Source organism: Rhinolophus ferrumequinum, chromosome 6 (assembly GCF_004115265.2).
Source record: "Rhinolophus ferrumequinum isolate MPI-CBG mRhiFer1 chromosome 6, mRhiFer1_v1.p, whole genome shotgun sequence".
Lineage (NCBI taxonomy): Eukaryota > Metazoa > Chordata > Mammalia > Chiroptera > Rhinolophidae > Rhinolophus > Rhinolophus ferrumequinum.
The window spans coordinates 10,583,493-10,601,164 of record NC_046289.1 but is presented as its reverse complement, the minus strand read 5'-3'; the positions used below and the strand labels follow the sequence as shown (position 1 = coordinate 10,601,164).

The following is a 17,672-nucleotide window of genomic DNA, read 5'->3' as shown; positions in this document are numbered from 1 at the left end:
CCCAGCTGCTCTACAACAGGGGCCCTGGGAGACTGCCCAAGACATCAGGTGGAGCAGCCCCCCTGGAAAACCTGGAGAGCCTCACTCTAATTGCCATTACGCCCCCTTCCTCCCTGCAGAGGTGCTCAGGTCACGGGGCTGTTCCAGCCCCACAGGACGTCCCGGAAGGCCGTGCCTCTACCCCAGCCTCACTTTCTCTTCGTTTGCTGTTGGGATCATTTCTCTACCAGACGAGAGAGGAGAATGTGGACTGGTGGGCAGAAGAGCTGGACTCCCAACCCACCTCTGCAGTTACCTAGCTCTCTGGAGTCCACGTTCCCTTTTCCATAAAAGGAAGAGGCTAAAGTTAAGGATGGTACCAGGCCCTGCCAGTTAAAATGCTCCAGTGTTCTGCTGCTTGTTATAAACAAGTGTGTGACCATCGTCTCCACCAAAGCTTCAGTCCATGGCTTGACTGGACCCCGCGCTCTTTCCCTTTGTACAGTCATCGATATTCAAAGTGACCAGCAACCAGCAACCCCGCCTCCCTCTCCCTTCCTTTCCCCCTCCACACTTCACCCCTTGAGACCAGTGAGAATGAAGAAGTTTGGGTTCAGGAGTATCCAGTTGTACCTTGTGGTGCTGAAGAACACTTGTTTGCATATTATTTGCATGTATTCAAATGTAAATGCACATTCATTTGCATGAACATATAGGAGACATTACAAAATTACCAACCCAGCCTCTCTAACAGTTGGTTACAGCTCAACATTCCAGAGCCCTAACATGGGACCAACAAAAATCTCACTAAGCAGACTGATGCCTTCCCAAACTTTTGGGATAAAGGAAGAAACTACAAGAACTTCAATTCACATTAATTTTTATCACATCCTTTCAATTTTTCTATTTCTTATGTACGCTCTATACTTCCCAAATCATATTAGCATCACAGGATATGTATGTAATTTATAAATATGTATATAAGGGGGGTCTAGGTGCAAAAAGATTTTGGAGAAAAAGTTTGGAGCCGTCACCACTCTAGACCATCTCCCAAAGCTGGAGAAGACTTTGGTCTCCCAAAGGTTTTGGTCTGACCACAGCCAAAGCCACCAGGGAGGATTCCAGGTAACCCTCCGCCAGACCCCCACTGGCCAAAGCTCACTGCGCACCCATCACATCTCTCACTCTCCAACTCTTTTGGGGCCTCATGGCAGATGGTGTCTGCTTGCCCCGGAGGTCTACTCTCGCTATGAGCCCCCATCAGCGATGCTCCTTTCAGCCAAAAAGATTTTGGTTTACACTCAATGAACCCACTTTCTTTCCAGAACAGTTGGTCTTGGCCCTGAAGGCTTCCTTTATTTCTGGAACATATGCTCCATTCAAGGAGTGTTGAAGAGAAAGCACTCTTCCTTTCTAGATCTCTCTCTGGGATTCACTTACTAAGTTTGACCATGTGCATTTGTTATTGAATAGAGAAAATATGAGCTTGGTCTTTAAACAGGTAGATGACAAATAGATATGACTGAAAGATGGATCGCTGGATGGATGGATGGATGGATGGATGGATGGATGGAAAAAAATAAAGAAAAAACAAATTGGCTTTCTAGAGAACTGTCACTAAGACAGCAAATTAAACTACTCCTTAGATGGGAGGATACCCAGAGATTCAGGCTGCTAAAAATGAAAAAACTATGTAGAAAGTAAGCCATTGTTTCAATGGTGCATTGAAGGTAGCTAACACCCCACTGGGGTGGACCTGCTGGATTAGGACGTGGCCTTCAGCAGACCACAGTGGACAGGAAGCTTAAGATTCTGGGCTACTCACCCACACACTGGTTGCCTTCATTCATCTGGAATCCAAAGCGGCACATGAGAGGCCTCGAAATTGTGGGGTAGTTTGCAGCTGGCAGCGGTGGGGCAGCTGCTGGGTACGGACCTGAGTAGGGGTTTGAGTAGGGGTTCGAGTAGGGCCCTCGATACACTGGGTTGGTTCGGGGGATGCACAGATACCCGCCATTTTGGTTCACACACATCATGTCGCCTCGGCAGGCCTCAGGGATGGTCCGGCATTCATCGATATCTGGAAGGTCGCAGAAAGGATGAACGTTAGTGGTCGCTGGCCATGCTGTGCATGGGGCTTATTTAAGCAGAGCTCTGTACCAAGAGAGCTATGAAGGACCCCAAAACACTCTTTTCCAGCATCTGCTCCCAAACACTTAGGGCAATGCCTGGTCCATCACCTGCTGGTACTCCCACAGGTTGGCTGAGTTGAATCAAATTGACCAGTGTCAGCCAAACATCAGCCATCAAATACCACCATCACGATGTTGGCCTTGGCCACCAAAACCTGTGTTACCACGTGCTTAATACTTTTTAAAAAAATGAACCCACATTTGAAACACAAGTAAATGTATTTTTTTTAATTTTACATGACTCCAGCAAATGAAAACATTATCAATTCGCATAAATAGAAGCTATCAGTAAAAGTAAATATATAACTACAAAAATACAGAGTGCTTTTCTGTGGGTGTGTACCATCTCAAGTACTCATGTGCCAATAGGATACTCAGGAAACACTGGGATAGACCTAAGAATCATTCCCATTTCTACTCCAAATAACAGCTGGGCAGGGACGAAAGAGTCCCTTACGTCAAGAAAAACAAGGCTTGGCCACGAGCTAGTCACGTGTCAAGTAGAGCCTTACTTGAAAGTCAGCTCACACTGTGCCAGCAAACAGGGTCCATTAGCACCAGGCTGGTGCTCTGCTTGTTATGCCTAGAAGGTGAGGCAGGTGCTCTAGAAAATCAGCCTTGCAGGGCAGGGTTAGGGGAGGCCTGAACTCTGGCTCCAGTAAGAGCAGCTGACCTGGTCCCCACACATTGGGCCCCTTTCACCAGCGCTGGGGTCTGCTTCATGTGGGACCAGAAGCTGGGGGAGTGATGCCTGAATCCTGACAGCTCACCCCAGCCATCTCACCTGAGAACAGCTCACACCAACTCCCACCTCAGGAAAGGGAAAAGATGAGGCCCTGAATGCCTCGTTCACTAGCTGTCGGCTTAAAATCATCCGTAAAACTGGTGGACCAGAAAAGATGGCAGCCGCCTCTCTCTGCGTCCTTCAGCACCTCATCCCCCTTCCCTTTAAATCAGAATGCAAGCCTCGGTTTCCACGGCAGGGTTTTATTCCTCACCGCTCGTCATTTTTTTAAACCATCTATCTACCCTCTGATTCTCTGAGCTGGTGTGAGCTCAGGGAAGACTCATGATTTGGCCTGAATCAAATATAATTAAAAAGCTATATACATCCCTGAGGTGGGGGCAAGTGGGGCTGCTTTATTCTTTTTATATACCCGAGGCACCATCCACAACAAACTATACTCTGAATGTCCTTTCTATCCTTGGACTTTGCTTATGCTCTTCCTTCTTCCTGAAATGCCATTTCTCAGGATCTTACTCATTCTTCTCATATATATAATCTCATATATATAATTGGCTTTCTATATATACATATGTACATACATGTATGTGCATATTATACATACATGTAGGTGTATAGTATACTCGATTCAAATGTGACCTCCAAGAAGGTTTTATTGACCCCAGACATAAGGCATTACTTACCCCCCTCCTTTTACAGGGACCACTGCTATCACCTCAACTTGGCCATGACTGTATTCCTACTGTAGAGTTCACGCCATCTAGGGCTACCTCTCCCATAAGATAGTATGCTACGAGAACAGCTCCCAGAATGTCTGTGCTAATCCTGGGAACCTATGACTACACTGGCTTACGTGGCAAAAGGGAATTAGGCAGCAGGTAGAATTAAAGTTGCTAATCAGCTGACTTAAAAATGGGGCATCATCTGGGTGGACGAGTATAATCACGTAATTGCTTAAAAGTGGAAGAAGAGGCAGAAGGGTTGGTCAGAGAGATGTGACAGCGGAAAGAGATCTGAAGCACGTGAGGGACTTAACTCACAGAGCTGGCTTTGAAGATGGAAGAGGGGACCGTGAGCCAAGGAATGAGGGAGGCCTCTAGAAACTGGGAAAGGTCCTCAGCTGACAGCCAGCAAGGAAACGAGGTCTCAGTCCTACAGCCGCAAGAAACTGAATTCTGTGGAAATGTAAATTGGTGCAGCCACTACAGAAAGCAGTGTGGAAGTTCCTCAAAAACTTAAAATAGAACTACCATATAATCCAGCAATCCCACTTCTGGGAATACATCCAAAGGAGATGAAAACTGGATCTCAGAGATATCTGCACTCCCATGTTCATTGCAGTATCACCACAATAGCCAAGGTATGTAAACAACCTATATGTCCATCAATGGATGAATGGATAATGAAGATGTAATACACACACACAGGAATATTATTCAGCTGCAAGAAAGAAGCACATCTTGCCATTTGCAACAACATGGATGGCTCTTGGAGGCATTATGTTAAGTGAGATAAGTCAGAGAAAGGCAAATACTGTATAATCTCACTTATATGTGGAATCTTAAAAGGCCAAACTTGTAAAAATAGTAAGTAAAATGGTGGTTGCCAAGGGCTCGAGGCTGGAGGAATAGGCAGAGGCTGGTACAAGGTACAAACTTTCATTCATAAGACCATAAGTTCTGGGGATTGGACGTACAGCACTGTGACTATAGTTAACAACACTTAGTTTAAGCCACTAAGTTGGAGGCAATTTATTATGGCGGCCATAGGAAACTAATAACAGACAGAGAGCTCCTTGGGGATAGGGACCAATTCTTGTTCCCTTTGCCCCCTCACGGGGCTTAGCCCAATTAAGGTGATAGGTACAAAGAAAGTGATGCCTAAAAGGGTGTCATTGAGTCCAACCATTCCGTGACTCTGTTCTTTGCCGTGGGCAAGGCTAATACAGATCTGACAATATTGAGCAACAGCGGAGAAAGAACGGGCCTTGCGGTTGGGCTATCCCTGAATGCCCCCACGCAGCAAAGGGTCTTTAGTGGCTTCTCACCTATACACTGTCCTGACTGGCGGTCCAGGTCAAAACCATTCGTGCATTGTTGCTGAAGGAAAGGGGAGAAGAAAAAGGCAAGGTCAATTTACTTATCTTTGTTTAACTATAAAAATATTATAATGGCATCACAGAAAGTTCAGGAAATAAAGAGGAAAAAAACGTCCAAAATACCAACAGCTGTTTTACAATAGCTATTTGTCATCCTCTCCCGGCTCCTTTCTGTATATTTTCTTACCCTTACCATTACTTTTCAAGTAATTACCTTACACACTTACCATTACTTTTCAAGCTCCTGCACCATTGCTTCCAAACCCCCATTTTTTAGCGGATGGTTTCATGCTCTAGTCATGAAAAGCAGTAATAATTGCATCGGATCTGCCAGATGAGGCACGTCCTGTGTTCATCCCTTTTTGGGAATGGCTATGACTGCTTTTAATTAAGGGCAATCAATTCACTTCGGGTGTTACTAAACCTCACCTTCTCAGCGCCCAGTATGAGTTCTTTGTACCCAAGGAAAACCTGAATGTGAGGTCTGTACCTCAAATGAAAGCTACTCAGTGATGCAGTCGGTTTTCTAAGAAAAGCAGAATTGGGGAAATTCCTCCGTTTCAACCTGAGCAAGACGACTACATAAAGATGCTTTCAGAAACAGATAGATCTCCAACAGTCCCCAAGGGTTGTAGGCTTCACGTACAACTTGAGTTACAATTTCACACATTTAGAAAAATGTCATGGGGGTCGACAGTGGGCCATTCGGAAAGACCCTGGAGCCCAGCGTTTTATAGGAATAAGACGAAGATGTGCGCTTCTGACTGTGGGAGCTCCATCCCTGGCCTTCCCTGCTGCTTCAGAAGTTCAGCTTCCCTGCGCAGTGGGATGGTTTGTGGAGATGACAGATTTAGCTTGCATTCCTGGGAGTAGGGTCAGGTGTCTTAGAGCCTTGGGGCAAAAGAAACAGAGCACAGAGCCAGGAGGCTGTGCCATAAAGCTCAGGAAACCAGGAGAGCTGGGTTCCAGCCCTGGCTCGCCGACTAATGCCAAGTGTAGGCATTGCAGGGGCACTACCGCCCACAAACACTACAACACCACCTTTGACTTAACACTGACAATAAGTCACCACCTCCCTCCCGAGGGACAGAAAGGAGGGAGCTTGATCCAATTGTGAGTCTTGGATTAGGAGTCACGACACTGATCCCAGCCCTGACACCAATGAACTACATCACCTGGGGCAAGTCTCAAGGTCTCTGAACCCCAGTTTTAATTTCTGTACAATGAAGAGCTAGATTTAGGTAAACTGTAAAGCCTCTCACACCCTCACAATCCTAGGATTCTAAAATGCGTGGCTGGACACCCTGATTTTCACCACCTTCTAGATAATTAACAAAATAAAAACCTTACCTGTGCATTCCCAGGACTTAGAAGACAGAGAGCCAGAATGGTGACAGTGAGTAACCTGCAGAGTGCAAAAAGTTGACATAAATGCCCAAGATACTTTCAGGAGCCAGGTCTGGGGGCAAAATGGATCCCATGCTGCCCGTGTGCTTACAATGGCAATGCCACCTTGTGCTTATATTAGGGGAGGCCTCCGGAAAGACCAATGGGGACCCCAGATACCCCAACCATCCCAAATAGGACCAGGTCTCTTCTACTGGTTTCATGTGCTGCGATAATACATTAGATGGCATTTTTTAAATAAAGGGTTTTGCTGTTTCAAAGAACAAATCTAAAACCCACTGCAGTGGTATTAGCCATATGTTGGCCAGTTGCTTTGATCTTTCCTCCTTACACAGGGAGACTGGCCTGAGTTTTGAACATCTTTATTCTGCAACGGATGCAGAGTGGCTGAACCATCACGTTTTCAAAACGATGAAAGGAAAGTGCAAACATGAAACACTTGGGTTCCACGGAAGGAAGGTGTCACAGGTATGTCACCTAATCCCAGAGCATGCTCCATGCGGGCCCTGAGGGAGAAGAGGAGGGGACCTGGGCAGCCCCATGAAGAAGCACAGCAGGAAAACCTAGGAGGGGTCAAGAAACCGGGGTTCAGGATGGCTCTGCATTCACAAGCCCCCAAACCTCTCTGAGCCTGCGATTTCTACCCTTCATCACTCACAAGCTTCTGTCCAATACAACTGTAGTTGCCAATACGCTTTAAAAATACAAAATCGATACCACCTCACACTCATCAGGACAGTTAGAATCAAAAAAGCAGAACACAAAAAGGTGACAGGCAATAAGAGGTCCAAATTTCTAGGTGTGAGACAAGTAAGTCACGGGATGTGATGTACAGCATAGGGAATATAGTCAATAATATTGTGATAGCGTGGTACAGTGTCAGATGGTTGCTGGACTTACCACACCGATCACTTCTTCAGGTATATAAATGTTAAATAACTATGGTGTACACCTGAAACTGATATGCTGTATGTCAGCTATATTTTTAAATAAAAATTGTTTTTAATAAAGCAGAAAACAAGTGTTGATAAGGATGTGGAGAAATTAGAACCCTTGTGCACTGTTGATGGGAATGTAAAATAGTGCAGCCACTGGAGGAAAACAGACTGGCAGTTCCTTACAATATTAAAAATAGAATTACCATATGATCCAGCAAACCCACTTCTGGGTATCTACCCAAAGAATTAAAAACAGGGTCTCAAAGAGTAATCTGTGCACCCATGTTAATAGTCGCATTATTCACAATAGCCAAGAGATGGAAGCGATCCAAGGGTCCACAGACAGATGAACGGATAAACAAGATGTGATGTCTACATACAATGGAATATTATTCAGGCTTAAAAAGGAATTAAATTCTGACATATGCTACAAATTGGATGAACCTTGAAGTCAGCATGCTAAGTGAAATAATCCAGTTACAAAAAGACAAATACTGTATGATTCCTCTTATATGAGGTGTCTACAGCAATCAAAATCATAGAAACAGAAAGCAGAATGGGGGTTGCCAGGGGCTCAGGAAAGGAGGCGGGGAGTTGTTTAATGGGTATAGAGTTTCAGTTTTGCAAGATGAAAAGAGTTCCAGAGATGGGTTGCACAATAATGTGAATGTACTTAACACCACTGAACTGTACACTCAAAAATGGTTAAGATGGTAAAAAAAAAAAAAAAAAGGGCCGGCCTGGTGGCTCAGGTGGTTAGAGCGCTGTGCTCCTAACACTAAGGTCGCCAGTTCGATTCCCACGTGGGCCAGTGAGCTGCACCCTATACAGCTAAGATTGTGAACAAGAGCTGGGCTGCCATTGGCAGCCAGAGGTTGGCGCGCGGGCTGCTGAGTGCTGTCGTGAGTGGCCAGCAGCTGGACTGGCCACCAACTGCGTCAGCCTGGGGGGCAGTGCAAGGCTCGTAATACCAGCATGGGCCAGGGAGCTGTGTCCTACACAACTAGACTGAGAAACAGCGGCTTGAACCAGAGTGGGACAGGGGGGAGGTAGAAGAAGGGGGGGGAAAAGATGGTAAAAAAAAATACAAAAATCTATGCAAATATAGTTTTATTTAGTGCTATTATTATTCAGTTCAACAGGGATTTATTTGAGCAACCACTAACGCAGATGTGGACCCGAGGCAGAAGAGCTACGAAACTATGACCCAATCGCTGCCCTGGAGAGCTGGCTGGGGAGCCACCTGAACTGATAACATCTATATACCTTGCTTAGGGCACTGACAGAAATACCCACTGAGAGCAATGAGAGCCACGCAAAGCCTTCCAGAGAAGGCTTCCTGGAAGAGGTGATCCTGAAGGCTTCATCAGTAGAGAAGTGGACCAGGGACATGGTTGGATTCAGTGGCCTGTTACTGTCAAATACACCTCCACTTTATAATCTCTCCCTTCATAAAAAGAGTATTCAGCAGATTACAAAACTCACTCAATCCATGACACAAGGCTCATGTGAATCAGCAGCTTTGGGTACTTGGAGGGCCCCAGAATTAAGGGGACATCCAGAGGGACCAGAACCCTGCTGTGGTGCTAGGAGACGCAAGCCCAATTCCTTCATCTAGTCTCCAATCCAAAGAATAAAGACTCTGAGCGTCCACAGGTTTTCATTTCATCTAAGTGCCTGCGCGAGCCAGGTTCTGAACGCTGGAGACAGCTCTGACCTTATAAAGCGCAGAGCCAAATCCCAGGGCTTTTTGATAGTTGCCACAGCCAGATTTATATCTGGAAGGAATGAAAGAACAATAACAAATTTATTTTCCAGGCTGTATATTATGAATTTCAATGTTTTCCTGTTTCTTCACATGAAGTTTCCTCTCGGTTAGTTATAAAACCCTGTCTCGTTTATGTTGGAGACAGAACAGGCTGACAGAATACAGTGGACTTCAAGAGTTAGTGGAAAAGGCATGCTAACCCCGTTTCTCCCCCTACTCCCGACTCCCCTGATCCCTCTGGCGGGAGAGCAAACCCAGGACAGGTCTCTTCTGAGAGATTCAGCCTCAAACCCAGCCTCCTGGAAGAGCCACAGCTGCGTCCTGGGGGCCAGGTAAGCTCCAGGCTAATCGAGAGGGTTTTCCAAAAAAGTGAAATAATACACAAGCATGCTGCTCTCACAATGTCACAAACAGTTGCACCTTGTCATGAAAAACTCTAGAAAACTCCAAAACTAAACTAACTGTAGGAACACGGGGTGGGGTTGGGGGTGACATTTCATGCTCTTAACTAGTCCCTGGAACTTTCAAAAACAGGTGGGTCCACCCACTTTGTACATCACTCTAAACTGTGAGGAAAGCCAGAGAGGCCAACGGAATCCCAGGGCTGTGTGTCCCCAATCCAGGATGATATCATTTACAGCTTAGTTTTCAGCGTATGTGCACGCGCATACACACACACACACACACACACACACACACAATCTGTCTAAAGCAGTTACATTTTCAAGAGTCTGCTGGATAAAGACTGCAGATGTGATCTAGATAAAGTTCTCCAAGGTTTAAGGATTACTTGACTAGAACTGCAATTTCCTTAAAGAACAGCAGAACGTTTGCTTACATGTGGTTGCGTCTGAAATCCCCACTTTTCATTAGCTTGAGACTTCTGGGTCGTATGCCCTTGGTGAATCCCACGCATAGGGCAAATCCAGCCCGGGGATGTTCAGCTTGCCCGTTCACTTGTCCAACAGCCGACGCAGCAAAATAATTGCTAGTGAACCAGTAATTGGTCTCCCGAATGTCAATATATATATAAATTCTTTTAAAAACACCCCACAAATCTGCTGCCCTTTCCGAAAAGAGGAAACAAGCTCTGAGGTTTCTGCAGACCTCTCCCGGACGCGGACTCTGTCTTATAAAATACCCACTCCCAAAAGAAGGCTTCAAGATGGAAATTGCAGAGGCGCAGCTTTTTATAATTAACAATATCATTGCATCACCAGCTAATGCCTTTTCCAATATCCTGACACCGCCTCACTCAGTCCATAGCCATTTTCCACCCATCAGGTTTTCAGGACGGTTTCCAGACCCTGGAGGGAAAGTCCGGAGGGGAGAACCTACCTTTTAAATCCTGGCATGTCCAAGATGCTGAGCGGGAGAAGCAAAGGGGGAAAGAAGAGGTCGCAGTGCGGGACCCTCGGAGCAGTTCCTGAACTTCGGCCTCTTCTGGGCCCGTGGGGCTCGCTGATATTTTATTCCGGGGGCGACAGCGAGTCGCGGAAAGGACAAGGGGGAGAGCCTGGGTCCTCGGAGCCACTGGAGAGCCGACAGTTGAAAGCACCTGGTTTTGCTTAGCCCTCTTCAGTAATTCAGCATTAAACCAATTGGAGGAGGAATGTTAAAAATGAACACTTCATTTTCTAAGTATGTTAAACAATGCAAATGGGGCCTCAGTCTGGACACAGCTGGTTCAGATTACAGCGCTCACCAACTGGCTAGACTCCTCACAACAATCTTGGGGCGTCTGCCAGGACCCAGTGCTCAGCGCTGGGAGGAGAGCCCTTTCCCCGCCGCGGAGCAGCCGCACTCGGGCTCCCAGCATCTCGGCTGGAGGCGATTGGCGGGCAAGTGCCGGAGGGTGGGGTGCGGGGGGCTGGGAGGGCCTGTTGACCCTTTACTTCCCACCCAGGGAGGACATCCCCGGGCTGGGCGGTCGTAGCCGAGGCGGGGGACGAGGACCCAGCACACCAGCAGCCCCTGGCATTGGGACACCCAGGAAAGTGAGTCGCCGCTGGGAGAATAACTTGAACTCATGACAAACAGCGCGACAGGGACTAGCTAGCATCTTATGATTTATTGGGAAACCAGAACCAATGAAGCAGAGGCTGGGGGCAAGCGACAGGAGACTCACGATTTTCCAGGAGAAGGGTTGGAGGAGGACGGAATCTGGCTGCCGCTAACTCGAGACATCAGCTTGTGCAACGCAAACCTTCCCTGGGACGCTCGCCCCGCCCCGCCCTCAGCCCGCGCTTCTCCCGCACGTTCTTGCTTTAATTAAAAAGTGTCATGGAGCAAATCAACGCGCGGCACACCTTAGACGTACACAACGTTAGGTGTCGATTTTATCCCAAGAAAGCTGGAATAAAGTTTCTTACATTCAAAAAGAAAGATGTGTCCCTTGGCTGGAAAGTGATTTTAACAAGAGAAAAGGTGATTTGAAAAGACAAAAGGACGGTCAGGAAAAGCGGAATGACAATGACCTAAAAGCACGATGCTGAGGTCTTTACATTTATTATATCAGTGGTTTCAAACGTTTTTATTCTTCCTTTTTAGAAACATTGGAACCCTTTTTATCAAATGAAATCTTACCAAAGACACTGTTCTATTAAAGACCAAGTGGGTTGGCAAGAGCCCAGGCACCTCCCTCCCCACCTGCATCTTCCCCTGGGCCCTTCAACAAATCCCTACCTACAGCTGTAAAAGCACTGATGAAGTCCTTTCTCCTCACGGAAATGATGGGCAGTAGGAATTATTATCCCCATTAAGAGAGGTTGGGTAACTTCCCTAGGGTCACACAGCTATTCTTTGATACAGGGGTGACTCCAAAGTCTGCATGGGTGGTAAGTAGGTGGAATTGTGCTGAAGGGGATCAAAGTTTTGCCACCCTGAAGCTGCCTTTTGGGATACTGATTTTTAAGCTGGTAATTAAGAAAGGACTCAGAAAGAAACTGTACCTGCCCCCACCCCCCTTTCCTGCCTGAGATTCAGAGGGAAAGACCTACTCCTGTCCTAGGAAGGAAATCCTAGGATATTCTCCTCAGCAGCCTAATTTTAATTGAGTATGGTGAGTGAGAGGGCATCTAACAGGCTGTTTACTAGCTCTCCCCTGTGTCCCATTGTTTCTGGATTGCCTAGCAAAAATCACCTGCCATGTATGTTCCACTCTTCCTCACCTACCTGTAAATCACCCATTGTCACTTCTGAAATCTATGGCCCCATCCTCCACCCCCCATTTTCTCCACTGTCCACAATGTCATATATACCCAATGTTGCCTCACTGTCTTTGCAATTTTCATGCCTATGTGAATTCTCCATCCACGTGTATTTGATTTTTCTTCTGTTAATCTGTCTCCGTTAATTTGATTGTTAGCCCAGCTAGAAGAATGTAGAAGATGGGAGGAAAAGTATTACTTTTTTTTCAGCCCCCACAGTATTCTAAAAATACACTCAACAAAGATGGCAGAATGTTGATAGTTGTCGAAATTCAGTGTCCATTTATTCTATTTACTTCGTATGTGTTGGAAATTAACCATCATAAAACATTTTTTGTGTCCATTATTCTTACGACGTTGGTTATCACTCCCATTGCTTATAATAGCAAAAGATTATAAACAACCTTAACGTCCATCAGTTGGGCACTAATAGGGTTAAATAAGGTAAGGGACTTCCAACAATGGACTCTTGTGCAACCAATTAAAAAAAGTTAGACACATAAGAGTACATGGATGACTCCGTTTACGAAGAAATCAAAATGGAGTAGTGACTGGGAGGGGCCCCAGGGGCCTTCTGGGTGCTGGTACTATTCTAATTATTGATCTGGGTGCTGGTTCCACAGGCTGCGTACACTTAGGATGTATGAAGTCCGGATGTTACACTGTAGTTTTTTTAAAAAAAGACTGCAACATCTCCCTATGTGCTGATATTGAAGGATTTCCCATATATTTTGCAGGTCAAAATGGTAGACTATTGGTAATTTCACTTAACTCAAACTAATATATTAAGAAGTGTAAAAGTAAGCTGTAGAACTCTGTGAAGCCTGCCACTATTCAAGAGAAAAAAATATGTACACACAAGTTATGCTTGTATGTGTACAGAGAAAACATCTGAAGGATACACGAGAAACTGTTAGCATTGCTTGTCTTCTAGGAAGGAAATTGGGTAGGTGGCGGGGGAAGAGATGTGAGAGGAAAATTTGCTCTTCAGGACTCACCGTTTGGTAGAATTTGAGTGTTGTACCACGAGCATGTATTACCTATTCAAACTATGAGGTTAATTTAATTGCAAAAAAAGATGTATTCTATTTATGTAGGGCTATTTGGTAGAGTAGGGAGAGTTTTAAATGACTTACTCCATTACCTCATTTTTCTATTAAGGTTAATAGGATAAGGAGGGAGAGAAAATCAATGTGCCTGTTTTCTACATGAGCAAATTGAGGACCCTGAAAGCAAATCTGTCTGGGGCCCCGTCTTAGACCAGAAAATGTTTCCATCTTAAAACTGTAGGGTTGGAATAAGAGGGATTAGGGCCACATATATAACAGTCCAAACTCCAGCCAAAACCAAGCCCATTCGATTCTGCAGCTCTCATTCTTTCCAGTTTACTGAGCCTGTGTCAACAAAAGTTATCTGCACAAATCTAATGCCAACAGGAGTCCCCAACCTGGGCTGTGGTAAAGGAGGAACAGTTTGCAAACCTAGGAGATGCAGCCTTTAGTGGAAACTGCAGGCCGGCTCTGCAGAGACCAAGTGGAGGCTGCTTTGTATAGAGAAAGTCCCGCCTTAGTCGCTGATGGGTCCATTTTTATGCAATGAGGAATCCAAATCTGCACAGTCTGATTGGTCCAAATAGCACTGTCCTAATTGGTTGTCATAGAGTCGTTCTGATTGGTCAGTAAAGATGCAAATGGAGATATAGCTGTGCAGTTCCAACTGGATGGGGCAAGTCTCTGTCCTATTGGCTGAAAGATGATGCCAGGAACTTCTTGATAAGGGTGCTCTCAGATGGCTGAACACAGGGCAGGAGGCTGGCAGCTCAGTCTGTGGTTTCCCCCTGAAATGCAGAGTTCATGAGAGGCCTCCACCAGCCAGGGCTGCTAGACGAGTGAAGAACTTGAGCCCATTTAACCACAATGAGTTCTTCTTGGAAGGTATATTCCTTCTCAGGGTCAACATTTGCTTTCTCTGACTTACTGCCTATACGTGTACATGTGTCACTCACCTCCTCACCACCTAGTCCCACTTTCATCCTCTGAAATCTGGCCATATCACCACCATTCACCCTAAGTTTCCTAGTGTTCTCATGGCCAAACATCATGTCCTCCATCTTTAATCATTCTTTTGTCTCTTTGAAGAACTTGCCCATTGATAATCCATCTTCTCCTCTTGTGTCCAGGACTTTAAGTTTCCTGGTTTTCTCACTATGACTGCATTTTCTCCAGCCTCTTTTCTTTCTCCTCCTCCCTAGCCAGAGTCCCCCAAATTGGATCCAGCCTCTCTACTCTTTCTCACTACCCTCTTGTCCTAGGAATAGTCACTCATCCTATAGATGTTATGGAACATGGGTCCCATAAACTGTCAGCGTGGTGCAGATGACTCTCAAATAAATCCCTTTCATCATCCCTAACTTCTCTCTTTCTCTGCAGACCCAAATATTTAGCTCCTTAGGAGATATTTCGCCAAATCCATTTCCTCTCCCAACTTACCAGGCACCAAGTCAGTGTAATTCATTCATTCCCTGTGAACCAATAAAAAAGTCAAAAGGATTCCACTCCAGTGATTTTTGGTTTGGGGTTTTGAGTGGTGGTGGTGGTAGCGATGTGTGCGTATGTTTTAATAGAAATAGCACAATGGTTATGTTTCGTGATAAAATGATACGTGTTCTGACATCATATTCTATAGATTGGTGGTCTAGGGCTAATATGACAGCTCTGTCCCTTTAAGGTAGCACAGATTCAAGCTCCTTCTATCTTGTTGCCTAGCAATCTCTAGGATGTTGACCTACTCTACATGGTCCAAAATGGCACACTACCATGACACCTATATTTCAGAAAGCAGGATATAAGCTGATAGCTTCACCTAGCTGCAAGGGACACTGGGAGATGTAGCCTGTGTTGTGAGAGGTCATCAACCTACTTAGCTAAACATCTGGAGTTTGCTTAGTGTGAAAGCAGAAAACGAACATCAGAGGACAAGCAGTAAACTCTGCCGGAAACCCTAAGGAACATCAATTATCTCTCGACTTTCTTTACCCATTTTTATTTCTACAGTGATTTTTCCATTGTCAACTATGTTGTAAACATTTCTTTCAGTTTGTCTTTTACCTTGTAATCTAATGGCATTTTTGGAAATGCATACAGTTTACATTTCTGTATATTTCGATGTCTTAATCCCATCCTTCATGGTTTCTGCTTTCTGTGTCTTGCTTATGTTAAACATATAATGGCCTTTAAAAATATTGGTTCTATTTCTCTGGAGAACCCTGACAAATACAGCACCCTAAGCAACTTTTTAACCTTGCAGAGCTTCAGGTTTTCAGCTATAATGGGGGCAAAAAGAATACCACGGTGTTGTAAAGGCGCTAGTATTCATAAAGCACCTAGCATGTGCCAGCGCACAGTAGGCCCTCAGTAAAGGTTAGGAAACTTTCTCTCTTTTATTTGCACCATGAGTCACTAATGGGTCAAGAGTACAAGTAGGTGTGTCTAGGCCTAGGTGCCCCTGCCAGTCTTGGGAATGTTAAGAAAGGACATTCCCTGGAGGAGGAGACTGTCAAGTCTTAAACCTTAGACATTACATTTACTGTAACACCCCTAGTTTTACAAATGTGAAAACTAAAGCCCAGAGAGACTGATTTACCCAAGATCATATAATTAGAGGCAGAACAGGAATTGGAATCCAAGTTTTTGAACTCCTGTTCCAGGATTTCTTCCCCTATCACATGTGGTCTCTAACTGTACTCGAATGTAACCAACTTGTTCAAGAATGTCAGGATTTTCTACACATACTTGGAATTCTCAGGAAACTCGGCGAATGGTGAAAACCCCTGGGCTTTTTGTGCGGATTGTTTTAGCTGGCTGTGATTTTAACATATAATCATGTATAAAACATGAGATCTCTACTATCAAAAATCTTTAGGCAAGCCCACTCTTTGCCATGGAATCCCCGAGCTGCACTTGAGAAAATAGCTAATGGCACTCTTCTGTTTGTCATCTCCGTTTCATTTTTGTCTGTTAGTTTTCTGACACTTCATATGTATTGAGGTTTGGGGCAAAGTTAATACATGTAATGTCTTTATAATAGGATGATGTTCAAATTACCGCATTTCCTATTTGCAATCCACATAAGATCAGTGGCTCTGAGATTCTTGAACTTACCAGACCAGTAAAATCAACCCTCTCAAAAATTAGAGGGAACAATATTATACCGCCAACTTTCAATTCTGCCAAATCAAAATAAAAAATATATACAACCGTCATATAGCACGTCATCATATTGCATAAAAGAAAGGACTTTTAACACCAAATGTAGGAGAGACTGTGTAAGCTTCCCTACGTACCCAGATGGGATATCAAATCTTAACATTCCTGGAGAGTTCAAGAACAGGTGAGGCATACGTTATTTGATCATCTCTATTGTCCTACAAAAAGTATAAGATTGGCTCCTTGTACAGTTTTAAGACATGCTATGTGAAAATGCTTTCAAAATAAAAGGAAGTAGGTGGTGGTACAGGACGAAAGCAGAGTTGGTAATCCTGACTTGTTAATCATTGAAGTGGGCGATGGGTACACGGGTTCGTTGTCACTCTGTCTGCTTTTGTGTCTATGTTTCAAAATTTTCTTGAATAAAGTTTTAAAATTTTTAAGAAAATACGGCATAACGTTTACATTTCATAAAGCTGAGTAATGAGTATGCAAGCATTGATTCTGTATCCTTTGAACATATTTTAACTTTTGTATTTGTGATTACTGCTTTGAAGTGCTTGTGGGCTAAATCCAACATTTGGGCCCATGGTTAATTTTGACTGCTTTTTTCCTGAGTATATGGGTCACACTTTCTTTTTGTGATTACACATAGTTTTGGGGCTGAAATCTAGACAATTTAGGTTTTGTGTAATAACTATTGATTCTGATATATTTTTCTGATTTTTTAAAACTTGGATTTAAACTGAGGAAGCCGTCTTCCCCATGGGAGAGTGTGGCTGCTGATGTCTCTGTTTCGTTTTTTTCCTAATTACAATTGACATTCAACATTATATTAGTTTCAGGTGTACAGCATAGTGGTTAGACACTTACATTGCTTACAAAGTGATCCCTCCATAAATCTTGCACAAACCTGATACCACATATGGTTGTTACAATATTCTTGACGATATTTCCTAAACTGTACATTATATCCCCATGACTATTTTGTAATGCCAATTTGTACATCTTAACCCCGTTTTCAACTAGCACTCCAAACCCCCTCCCATCTGGCAACTATCAAAATATTCTCTGTATCTATGAGTTTGTTTCTGTTTTGTTTTTTAGATTCCACATATAAATGAAATCATA

The 17,672-nt window shown here is 44.5% G+C and overlaps 1 protein-coding gene across 1 annotated transcript in view; it reads right to left on the bottom strand.

The window, feature by feature from the left end:
• The window catches only part of FBLN5 (fibulin 5), a 71,730-nt gene extending 60,358 nt beyond the window's left edge, over positions 1–11,372 (bottom strand). Inside the window, exons 1-5 of the mRNA XM_033109497.1 lie at positions 11,256–11,372; positions 10,466–10,703; positions 6,365–6,419; positions 4,964–5,015; positions 1,805–2,059 (exon numbers count right to left, since the gene is read on the bottom strand). Coding sequence (XP_032965388.1) covers positions 1,805–2,059; positions 4,964–5,015; positions 6,365–6,419; positions 10,466–10,482 — 379 coding nt within the window. The 5' untranslated portion in view covers positions 10,483–10,703; positions 11,256–11,372. The remainder of the gene's footprint in view (positions 1–1,804; positions 2,060–4,963; positions 5,016–6,364; positions 6,420–10,465; positions 10,704–11,255) is intronic.
• Positions 11,373–17,672: the final 6,300 nt, after the last annotated feature.